The sequence below is a fragment of the Pleurodeles waltl genome, chromosome 3_1 (genome assembly GCF_031143425.1).
Source record: "Pleurodeles waltl isolate 20211129_DDA chromosome 3_1, aPleWal1.hap1.20221129, whole genome shotgun sequence".
NCBI lineage: Eukaryota > Metazoa > Chordata > Amphibia > Caudata > Salamandridae > Pleurodeles > Pleurodeles waltl.
In genome coordinates, this window is record NC_090440.1 from 1,432,889,831 (window position 1) to 1,432,902,117 (window position 12,287).

General features: G+C 43.8%; 1 protein-coding gene across 5 annotated transcripts in view; it reads right to left on the reverse strand.

Annotated features, from left to right (window-relative positions):
* SIK3 (SIK family kinase 3) overlaps positions 1 to 12,287 on the reverse strand; it is a 585,214-nt gene that overhangs the window by 60,772 nt on the left and 512,155 nt on the right. For 3 of the 5 annotated variants that reach the window (XM_069224966.1, XM_069224969.1, XM_069224964.1), the window contains exons 9-14: positions 10,065 to 10,208; positions 4,876 to 4,956; positions 3,708 to 3,817; positions 3,285 to 3,438; positions 2,672 to 2,827; positions 1,932 to 2,002 (exon numbers count right to left, since the gene is read on the reverse strand). In XM_069224966.1, the coding sequence (XP_069081067.1) occupies positions 1,932 to 2,002; positions 2,672 to 2,827; positions 3,285 to 3,438; positions 3,708 to 3,817; positions 4,876 to 4,956; positions 10,065 to 10,208 (716 nt within the window). The remainder of the gene's footprint in view (positions 1 to 1,931; positions 2,003 to 2,671; positions 2,828 to 3,284; positions 3,439 to 3,707; positions 3,818 to 4,875; positions 4,957 to 10,064; positions 10,209 to 12,287) is intronic. The other 2 variants (XM_069224967.1, XM_069224965.1) reach the window with 1 other exon arrangement.

Below are 12,287 nucleotides of genomic sequence, written 5' to 3' on the forward strand. Positions count from 1 at the left end.
AACTCAACTCCGACAAGACCAAGGTCCTCATCCTGGGTTCCACACCCTCTGCCTGGGATGACCCCTGGTGGCCCTCAATGCTCACAACCCCTCCACCCCTCCACACCCACCGACCAGACACGCAACCTCAGCATCATCCTCAGCTTCTCACTCTCAATGAACAGCCACGTCAATGTAGTCTCATCCTCGTGTTTCCACACACTCTGTCTGCTCCGAAAGATTTTCAAGTGGATCGCGGTCGAATCCAGGAGAACCGTCACCAAGGCCCTCGTCACCAGCAGATTAGACTACAGCAATGCATTCTATGCCGGCACCAACCTAACACTCAAAAAGAAACTGCAACGCATCCAGAACACCTCTGCAGGCTCATCTAGGATATCCCCTGCTGCGACCACATCTCCGGTGACCTGAGAGACCTTCACTGGCTCCCGATCAACAAAAGAATCACCATCAAACTCCTCATGCACACATACAAGGCCCTCCACAACAGACCGACATACCTCAGCCACCTCCTGACCTTTCACATGCCCACCATACACCTCTGCTCCATCCAACTGGCCCTCGTCACTACCCCAAGAACTCAGCTGGAGGAAGATCTTTCTCTTACCTCGCCGCAAAGCACAGGAAACGTGCTTCCGCTACACCTCAGGCAATCACCCTCAATTCAAGAAGGACCACAAGACCTGGATCTTTGACTAAACTTCTACTATCCCCCAGTGCCTTGAGACCCTCATAGGTGATTAGCCATGCTTCAGAAGGACACTGATTGATTGATGGCCGAGCACTACCAGGATTTGTTTTTTCTTTTTTGAAAATCACTTATGGGCCCTTTATACAATAGCAGATGGTTGGACTTGCATTATAACTTGCAAAGCTTCAACACAGCTTCCCAGTGCTCACTATTCCATGAAAGGGTCCCTCCAAAAATGGCATTAGACAGTTGCCATATCTGTGAACCGAAATGGGAAGAAAAAAGCCTACTCCTGCAATAGAGAATTAACATAGCACCTCCGTACTCTGTCCTTTGTGCATTTGTGGCCATGGTAGTGGTAAAGCTCAGCCTTCTTCCAAGGGCTGTTCTAGTCTCACGTGGGGCACCTAATCACACTCTCAGAGGGGAGAGTAGATGAGTCTCATGAAATCCTGCACTCTTCACACCCTTGAGAGAGAACAGAGCATGTGAAGAAGACTTGTAGGTCGCCTCTGAACCACACACCAGAAATGAGGAGAGCATGGATGTCTTAGTTGATGAGGTGGGTCCAGTGCTCTCAAGGTGCTCCCTGTGGATCCGAACACAGGAGCTGGGAATGTACAAACAGTTGCTACATGTGCTCTGCAGGAGGACTCCCAGCCATCAATCCCAAACTGCTGAACCCATAGTTTCTGTGGGGGGAGGGGGCATTTCACGCCAGGGGGCTTTTGTTTGAACAAATAACTTCTAACATCTGATGTAAATGGAGGACGGAGTGTGGGGATTATAGCTGTTGCAAGGTGGAGGCAGAATCCCACTGTAAGAGCACCCCGTTAGTTAAGTAAGTGAATATGCTCTCTGACAGATGTGTTAAATGTTTTGCACACTACTTTGCTGGACACATTACCCAACAATTTGGACCTTCACTTGTGGTGATATTACATTTTATGTCTGCTTTACAAAATACGTTAAAGCATGAAAGTGGGAAAACTGATAAAGATGATGCTGCTATTGTAAAGGCCAGTAAGAAACAGGCAAGAAAGGAAGAAACAGGCAAGGAAGGAAGAAACAGGCAAGGCAGGAAGAAACAGGCAAGGCAGGAAGAAACAGGCAAGGCAGGAAGAAACAGGCAAGGCAGGAAGAAACAGGTGAAGCTGCTTGTTTTTAAGATGGATATTGTTCAGGCACCAGGTTGTTTCACAACTTTGCTCATGTCTTACAAGAAGGCACTACAACACACCTCTGCACGGCTTCCTGGTCGGGCTCCCCATCTGAGCTCTCTTCGTCCACTGGGGTTACAGCCGGCACAGCCTACAGGAAAAAAGTAAGACATGGTTTTCAGAAAGTTACTACATAACGAAAAATAAAAAAGTCTCTCAACAACCAAAAGCCACTCCACTCTATGTGTGCACTTTATCTATAGCCTGTCACCTCCCAACAGCAGAGACCCTTCAAGAATCACCTTGCAGAGGTCCCTTGTTTGACCCCCAGCAAGCCACCAATGGTGCTCCCCATCTATAGTGCTTTATCGTTCATCTGCAGAGGCGACTATGATGCTGCCATCACTCTATGATCCTTTGACTTCCATAAGCAAAACTCACTAGAGCGTCCCAACTTCCATCATAGTCCCCACAGTAAGTCCTGTTTGGCAACTATAGTACCATTTGAAGAGCCCCTGCAGGCCCCCCTAGTAGCACCTCTGGTCATTCAGCTTCCACTTAAGGAGAGTTACAGTCCTCATCTCATATCCACCCGCGTGGCACTTGAATCCCCAGTATAATTTCTTCCAGCCGTGTTGCTAGCGCCATCATATTAGTTTGTCATCTGAGCCCAACGGCCCAGGTCCCATCTCCTCCACCCTTATAATGTTGCATTAAAAGCTATACAGCTCCCATCTGGTTCTCCCCAAGGAATGCAGACACTTTGTTATCCCGTTCATCTGTCCTGCCCATAAAGCAACCCCAAAATTGTTCTCCTCACCGGTGTCATGGTGACCAAAGGGGATGGGCCCCTTGGGCGCTTGAGCAGCAACTGTGCATGCAACTGAATGTTGGCTCCACCATCAGACGCTCGTCGGCCAAGAGGACCCATACCATTCAGCAGCTGTAAGGTGGGTGGCTGCAGGAGGGACTGCTCCTAAAAAGGGTGAAGATGTCTCAGGTCACCAAGATTCAGAGGATGATACCAATAATGACTTTTCCAACTTCATCCATTTCAATCCCTCATTCCCCTTTCCTCCAACAGAAAAGGGAATGTGCCAATAGAAAATGGGATGGGAGGTGAGTAGAGAATAGGTGTTCGTCAGGGAATGGTCAGCAGCAAGCGATCTGTAGTGGCATACATGGGCATGAAAATCTGGTACTTGAATGCAGGACAGCAGAGCAATGCTACCTTCAGTGGAACAACTCGGCAAAGCATGGCACTGATGAAGCACTTTTTACCAGAAGGCTTCCCAGCGTGATACCGCACTATGAGAATGGGATACCGAGGGCACATATTAGCCATCAGATGCCCCCTGGGCAGTAAGAATAGCTACTGTGCTTGAAGCCAAGCCCAGATGCACTGCGGCCATACTGAAGAGATGCAAGCGTACCTTGTACTCCAGTTGCCCGCTCGGCTGCAGGTGTGGCACAGGTAGCATGTTGTGCATGAAGTTCATGTTGGGGGCAGCGGGCTGGAAGGCAGCTTGAGGGGTTACTCGTGGGAAACCAGGTAGAAGCTTCTGCATATCTTCTGTCACCTCCGTGCTGTGAATGCAAAGTACCCACCATTAAAATATCACAAAGGCTGCACACCCCCTTCAATCTACCTTCACACTTACACTCCTGAATAAGCAGAGCCCACCCTTACTGTCTGCAGATAGAGTCTCAGGGAAAATCATCAACCTACACCACAGACTCACTTTCCCTTGGAGATATGAGAAATTGAGAAAGTGCCACGAGGAGTGGGTTCCATGTTCCACAACATATTACATGACACACACAGCTTAAAAACAACGCCAAAGGCTGATACTCACTGTGGGTCTGGCACCCCCACCGTGTGCCTCCTCATGGAGAGGTACCGTGCCAGTGCCTCAGGCGATGGCTCCTCACCCTCATCGCTGTCCAGATTCATCGTCCCATCAGCCTGTAAAACCCGAAGAAGAAAATATTAGATGGAGACTACAGAAGTTAAAAAAAAAGGACATTACAGAAAACAGACAAATCAAGTTCAAAGGTAAATGTTTCAGTTCCTTGTGGAGCACAAAAGACAAACGCTCTACCGACTGCCATGACACCCCTGCCACCTCCCACTCTGGCCCTAACTGATTTGTGAGAATCACAATTAAAACACGTATTTACCAAGATGGTGGCCTTCTGGATAATTAGATGTACATAATATGTCCCAAAGAGGAATAACAGAAATCGGTCTTATATTATTACTTTTTTGCCACTAGAAGCCTACCTCTAAGTTTCATTGGCATTACAAACTCATACAAAAGCAAAATACATTTTGCTCAGGATTACATAAGTAGATAAGAGTACAAAGTACTATCGATGCTAAAGCATGTTAGGGTGTCACACGAGAAACTGAGAACTGAAGAAATGTCCCAGTCTTGCTCCACATAAGCACAAGGACATTTGGCAGTGTTCTACCTGAACCTTTCATAATTCCGCAACACCTTAGTGTTACTTGGTCGGAGGGTATGTCATAACAGGCAAGCACTCTATAAACAAAACTTGCCTTGAAAACTCAAACCCCAAATTTAAAAACATTATGTATTGTCAAAGAAAACAACAAACCGGAATGAAAAAAGAAGCTGCACATCACGAAAGAAAAGACCTAAGGGAAGCCCGGGCAAGATAATAAAAAAAAAGTAAACAAACTGATTGAGAGACAAAGAGAACTTTGAAAAAATAAGTTGTGAAAAATCCCAAAAATCAAAGCATGCCTGAAAATATATTTATTAGTCTACGACAGTGATAAAAGAAGTTGTGACAGAAAACAGAAAAAAAGACAAAGTCAGACTTTCCAATATCCAATGCTTCACAGAATATTGCCGGCTAGTAAGCAAGGAGAAGGTGCACCCCTGATAAGCAGCCCACCAACAAATGTCAGACGCAGCCTGGGATATGGTTCTGGGGAGAAAATCTGGATTTGCTGCGGATGACTTTGCAGTACCTTGATGGGAAACATATACTTGCCTCTACAATCTGGTTCTCTGGGTTGATGAGCTGCACCTGCGGCACGTTCATGCTTAGAGCATTCCCTGATGGCTCGGCCTGCTGAGAAGAGGAGGAGAGATGAGTGCTGACCACACAGAGATACCACCAGGCGTACGCCACCCCATCACTGAAGAATCGAGGAGTTTACCAAGGCGACCTGCGCAAGAATACACCAGGCAGTATCTGTGGCAATTCAAATGGCGCTTGAGTAGGGTGACCTCTCACTGGCAGGGTCAAAATGAAAACCACAAACTCCCATTTTACCACCAAACTGCACGACCTGACAACAGATCTTCTTGTCAATCATATAAACTAATGTCCCTTTTGTAATTTGTACAGCACATCAGCTGCCTCCATCGAAACGTTCCCTTTAAAGGTTCTAAAGCCTTCTCCAGTCGAGATGTAAAGCACAAAAGGAAGCCCGAGTCAAGCCTCAGCCTGTTAATCTGTGCAAAGTAGGCAGTAACTCTTATGTAAGCCATAAAGTCGCCAACATCGCCACCTGCCCCCTCTTTTCTCCCCCCTGCCATCCTACTTCCTATCTCTGTATTCAGATACCCATGAGACTGAGCCGTATTTAAGCCTATTACCATAGCATATCACCACTTCTATTGGCTGAGGCCCTCGACAGATTTTCCCTAAGGCAGGCAGCGTGCTGGGCAGACCTTCATCTTCTTTAAACCAAGTATACCTGTGTTAACTCCGTCTTCTTGGCCCCTACAACACAGGAGTGCAAAAGCTCCGCCTTCTAGGCATGTTCCATCTCTCACAGCACTGAAGTCACCATGAAGACCCTATTCCTAAAGACGAACTCCTTAGTACAGTAGTCATTCAGGCACCATCCCTTTGGCCGATTTAACCCACTTTTGACGAGTAGAATGTATATATCATCCATGCTACATCCAATCAAATATGGCGCTAAGTTTATATGGTTATCATTTTCTATTACCATAGTTTCCAGACATTGTGAAGCAGTCAGAGAGAAACACTGCATCCATTAACGAGATGCTTATCAAACTCATTCCAAAATTAAGGGCACTAACTGCACAAGCATATGAAGAAGCTACAAGGAGGGACAAGAGCCAAGAATAGAGAGTTTAGTGCTGAGACAGAAATGGTTACTTGTAGTTTTGGTAATGAATTGCAGGAATCTTCAAAGAAGTCATAAATTAAAGAATAATTTGTCACTGCATGCGGTGGTCCATGGTAAACTTCATATCAAAATATACAGAGGACCCTCCAAAAGCCTATAACAGGAAAGCCTTTACGAGTTTTAGACAGTAAGTTGTCCAACAAAAAGCATTCTTAAAATTAGATTGTTGAGTCCCTCACAGAATCAGCTTACTACACTTGGAAGTAATGAAGAAAAGATCAGATAGATTAGACTTATATGAGAAGACTTTAAAACAATATCCTGTCCCTTTTAAGGACGTAGGAAGTTTAACTGCCAATTACGCCTTGTAAGGCAGTAGCCTCACAGATTAAGTTCTTTTTCAAGCTAATAGTGGAGAATAGGAGTACATTTCAGATATTTTTATTCCAGATGCCGAAGACGAAAGTCAGGGAAAAGGAAGGGCATTTATGACTTGAATAACAACTCTTACGATGCAGAGACAGGAATACAAGCCAGGTACAGTTTCTCTTGCATTGTAAGATTTGCATTGAAAGTCATAAACGAAATAACAGCGTAGCAAGCTCAAAGAATATATATTCTCTGTGGCTCTTGGGGCATCAGGAATTTAAAAACTGTATCCAGTATGAGTACCTGAAGAACTTTAAATACAGGGTTAGCCAAAATGCTTCGCCTTTGTGGCTTGACCATCAGTAGATTCAGCATTTGCATGAGAATAAAGAACAGTGTCTGTGAAAGTATGGGCTGATTTCAAAGTATAACTGAATTGAGATGCACTGTTCCAAAAGAACAGACTTCATTCCACCAATTAGGGTAGGGGGTCTTTTCAGTCACCTCATGCATTAGGCTTACAGGAACAGTAGCCCTCACTCACCACTGGGTGGCATGCTTCATCATCAGTGATGAAGCATGCCACCCAGTGGTGAGTGAGGAATGGAGTCAGTTTTCTTTTGGAACAGTGCATCTTAATTCAGTTATAGGGTCATATAGGGAGATTGATGCACTGGACGACATAATTCTCCCTAGGTTTATATCCCTAAATTTATTTTGGTATATACTGATTTCTAGGTAGCCACTTTACATATCTGTGAAAGTTGAATGCCTGAGCCAGGGTTTGGTGGCCGATTTCCTAGTGAAATGTGTTCTATGACTTCCAGGAAGGGTTTACTACCCAAATGATAATTCAAATGCAGGCTACAATCCAGTGAGATAGACTGTTTCGAAGTGTCCATACTGATGAATATGACAGTAGTTAATAACAAGTTGGTTAGATTTACGTAAGCTTTTAATTCTATTCAGGTAAAAAAGGAAATGTTCCTTACTTCCAGAAAGCACAAAAACATGCTCTGCTGGAGAGGATGGGTTGCTAACTTAAACTGGAAGGGCAATGGCCTGCTTAACAAGGAAGCCTGAAACGATGTTCAGTATATAGAAAATGAGTTTTCATCACCACGCTGTTTGTAAGAAAGAATTCTACTAACCCTTAGAGTTAAGGTGATGGCCACTTGAAAGGCAGTCATCCAAGAATAATGCTGCAATGAAGGCCTGTAAATTGGTTCAAATGGTGGACCAGTTAATTCGATGAACACAAAACTGAGTTCCGAAAGAGGAGGATTTGTCCTTAAGGGAGGAAACCTATTCTTCAGGCCTTCTAAAATACCTGTTTTCAAGAATTTTGAAAAAGGGCATATGATTTGGATTTTTCCTATAAGCTGCAGTTGCTGCAAGATGGACCGATATTGATGAAAATTGCAATATTGATTGGGCCAGATGCAGTAATTATGAAAGAATAATTTCCTCTTGTCAGTTGAAAAGGTTGTAGCCTCTCAGTCGACACCACAAGAAAATCTCTTCCATTTGAAGAAATAGCAAGTCCTAGTCAAAAGCTCATTTGGCTTCCTTGAGAATACCCATGCATGAATGAGGGATCTCTGATCTCAGGGGCCATGCTGCCAAATTCAAGGATGTCAAGTTTGGGTGGCACATCCGACTGCAATCTAGTTAGCAGGTTCAGTCTTCATGACCATTTCCTGATTAGAGACAAGAGAAGCTTCATGCACCATCTCCTCAAATACTAGCCTACTATGTTTCAGTAGGGGATCACTGTAGGATTTAAGGCTTTCTACAATTTCCCTCAAAAAGGCACAAAAGGACAGTTGCTCTTGTTGACTTTAGTGCAGTGCTAGAAGTAGCACCTATTTTTTACGCCCATATCCATGCTCTTGTTTTCTGTATAAGGGAGTGCTGTTTTGTCGGGTGTCAATGCATGCACCCCTCCTCACAGCCAAAACTATTAGTAGATTACAGACTGGGATCAGACTCCCAAGAAATCTGGATCCTGCTGGGGAGGCTGGTATTTCTTTAGCACACATGGAGTTGCTTGCTGTTTTTACGAAGACCAGTGTTAGGAATTTGCCTTCTGGAGGTTGGAGTGTCTCCTTTTTAACTGACAGTAATGTTGATGGTGTCTCCAGTGAATTGTTTAATTTAGATACTCCTCAAAAAATATCCTGAAAGTTGGTGATGTAATCCTCTGGGGAGATCCTGGGTGATGAACCTGCTAAAGACATAGACATATCCACTATGTCAACACATCCACATTGTGTGAGAGATCATATAAGCGAGAGAGAATATATTTTATATATAAGGTGTTTCAGGTTAAGAAATGCCTCTAGGAGATGCACTAGGTGCTCAAGACAACTTTCTAATGGGAGAATCTGAGCTTTGTCTTGATACAATTCTCAGAGAAGATGGAAGATCGAGAGCTTGGAAAGGTGCTTGCAAAGGTTCTTCTTCTATACGAAAGACAAACCTTGGAAGTCCCAAAGGTTGTGTAGTTGTCTTAGCAGATGGTGATGGCTTTAGCCTTTTCTTTGGTGTATAGTTCACCTCTTTTGTGAAGGTTGATGTTGAGATTTCTGATGTCTAATTTGGCCATGTTGAATGGTACCCAGACTGTGTAAGCGCTGCCAGTGAATAATGTATCTAATGTGAAGAAACCGAGATAGCTCAATGTAAAAAAAAAAAAAAAAAGACACCACTGAGTGCCCGGAATGCTTTGAAATTGAAGACTTACTGATTCCATGAGAGTTGCAGAGTTTCAAAGTCAAGTCTGTTAGCATGTTCTCAAAAGAGAACAAGTCAGGGGTTGTGCCTTTTGCAGATATCTAGGTCTTCAAATGCAAGTGAGATGAATGTCATTGAGAATGCAGTAGTTTTACCTCTTTTCCTGACCTCTCTGCCCTGGACCTTCCACTGTGAGATTCCTTGGGGTAACAGGCACCATCACAGTGGAAGCAGAGCACTACTGCAGAGCATACATGTTGTGGATCAGTGGCCGCCTTTTTCCTTCCATAAGACAAGCATGTCACAAACGGGGCAATTTCCATGAAAGATTAAGCAATGTTTTGGGAAGGTTTTTTTTTTTTAATTTTTTTTTAGGAAACTACATGGAGGCTAAAATTCAGAAAATCTTGGCTGTTGGGGGCTACTCCGAAACATATTGGACTCTTTTACCTTTCTCATATATAAGTGCTTTGGTGACCTGCATGTAACAACTGTTTTATATTTATGGCCATCAATGAAGATTCTACGATGCAGAACCCTCAAATCACTAAATATGTTCTAGTATGACTGCCTCTCATTCACTAGACACATTCCACGTTAGGTCTGAAATTATGAGGATGGTCCAACAAAAACACTTGCAATGCAATGTTTTTCCATCAGTGTCTTTTTTTCCTGGAGGGTGCAAATGATAGATGAAGCGGATGAGGTATAAAAGGAAACCAGCCAAGGCTAGCAGCCAGAGAGTCAACACTATGATAAAAATTACTTTTATCACAAACATTACAGAAATGATCAACTCCAGAAAAACATTTTTTTATGAATAGTTCTTTGGTGTATGGGACTGTGTGCCTGTCAAAGAGTCATCCACACCTCAACCTGCTCCATCCACACCTCAACCTGCTATCAGTTAATTCTGAATTGTGTCTAGCAGGTGGATGTGCTGACTACCCTATTAGAAGGCTCTGATTACCTGCACATTGACTGGTGCTTGGAAAGCCATGGCCCGTGGAACACTGGGGGGAGTAGCGATACGCAGGTTCTTGTGCCTCTTCAACCGGTCACACAGAAGACTGTATATGGCGCTATAGTGATCGTAGGCATCCGTTCTTAAAGACTGCAAAGAAAAAGTAACTCACACTTTAATCATGAAGGTGCGATATTTGTACACATTACTAAACACCTAAAGGGCCAACGAATAACACACCTAGAGACCGTCTGAACAGATAATTTCTCAAAACAACTAACTAATATGCCATTGTTTGTGATAAATAGGAGTGCTAAAAATGATAAACAGCTATAAGAGTGGGTAGAGCTTGCATCCAGTGTTTAAAATCTTTAGATACAAGTAGTATTGCTACAGACTATGATAAGTCCCATATTCTGATAAGTCCGCGCGTAGTACGCTCTAGGTGTATCTAGATCATTGGATCCCTACAGACAATGTTACAGAATACATTACTTTTGAACCACGTTGCTGATATAAAATACCCCAATACAGCGTGTACTCATCTTTGACGTTACCCTAGTACATAGGAACCATACAATTCGCTTTATCGGCCTTGAAAAAGTCACTGTGTGACGAAACACGTGTTGGCTGTTGTTTATTGGACTTCATACGAGACGTTACTGCATGTACTGTGTGTACATTTTTGGATACAAATAAACCAAGAAGATTACAAGGAAAAATAACTAATATTGCGCTGCAGTTACTACTGTGTACCTAAAAGTGTGTTTTCAAAAATGATCATATGTTCAGCGATTTACTTACCGTGCTATACATTTTTTTATTGAGTGCTGTGGTTCTTATCCAATTATGGATATGTTGTGTATCCATGCGATACGTACATTTTTTGTCTTTTGGTAGTAAGAAATTTGGGCTACATTGCACCACTATATACTGATCTATGTTTACTTTTAGACACTTGTGGGAAGTGCACTGTTGTTACCATGACTACCATTTCTTATTGAACCTTGGAAAGCAGGTAGAAAGCCAAGTCCAATCCTTTCACTCCCAGGACAGAAGCAGCAAGCAGCAGGCCAGCACAGCAAAGCAACACGCAAAGTGGCAGTCCCTCCTACAGCATCCAGCTATTGTTCCTGGCAGAATGTCCTCAGTTCAGAGGTGTTCTAATTCTTGGTGTCAGAGGTCCAGTACTTATGCCCATTTCTGTTTTTGAAGTAGACAAACTTCAAAGAGAAGTCTCTGTAGTGCACAACACCCTGCCTTTCATGGCCTCCAGGGAGTTGGAGACTGCTTTGTGAAAGGACAGACCCAGCCCTATTCAGGTACAAGTGCCAGCTCCCCCAACCACACTAGCTCAGGAAGACCCATCAGCCTGGTGATGGGCCATCAGGATATGCAGGGCATACCTCTGCTACCTTTGTGTGACTCTCTACAGTGAATGCACAAACAGCTCAACTGTCATCCTGCCCAGAGGTGTATACCACAGACAGGTACAGGCACAGAATGGTTAAGCAAGAAAATGCACACTTTCTGAAAGTGGCATTTTAAAACCTACAATTCAAAAGGCAACTTCACCAAAATATGTATTTTTAAATTGTGAACTCAGAGACCCCAAATTGCAAATCTCTATTTGCTCCCAATGAGAAATTACACTTAAAAGGTATTTCAAGGCAATCCCCATGTTAACCTATGGGAGAAAAAGGTCTTGCAATAGAAAAAAACAAATGTACCAGTATTTCACTATCAAGGCATGTAAATCACACCAGAACACGTCCTACCTATTAAAATACACTGCACCCTGCTCATGGGGCTGCCCTTGGCCTACTTTAGGGGCGACTTACATGCAGTAAAAGGGAAGGTTTGGGCCTGGCCAGTGCGTGCACTTGCCAGGTCGACATGGCGGTTTAAAACTTTACACACAGGCACTGCAATGGCAGGCCTGAGACTAGTTTGCAGGTCTACTCATGTTGGTGGCACACTCAGTGCTGCAGGCCCACCAGTAGCATTTGATTCACAGGCCCTGGGCACACACAGTGCACCTTACTAGCGACTTACTAGCAAATCAAATATGCCAATCATGGAGAAACCAATCACCAAAACCATTTGCACAGGGTGCACTTGCACTCAAGCACCGTTCAGCAGTGGTAGAGTGCCCAAAGTCCAAAAGCCTTCAAAAACTAAATTCAACACAGGGCTAAAATAAAAACTGGAGGTCAGAAGCAAAAAGAC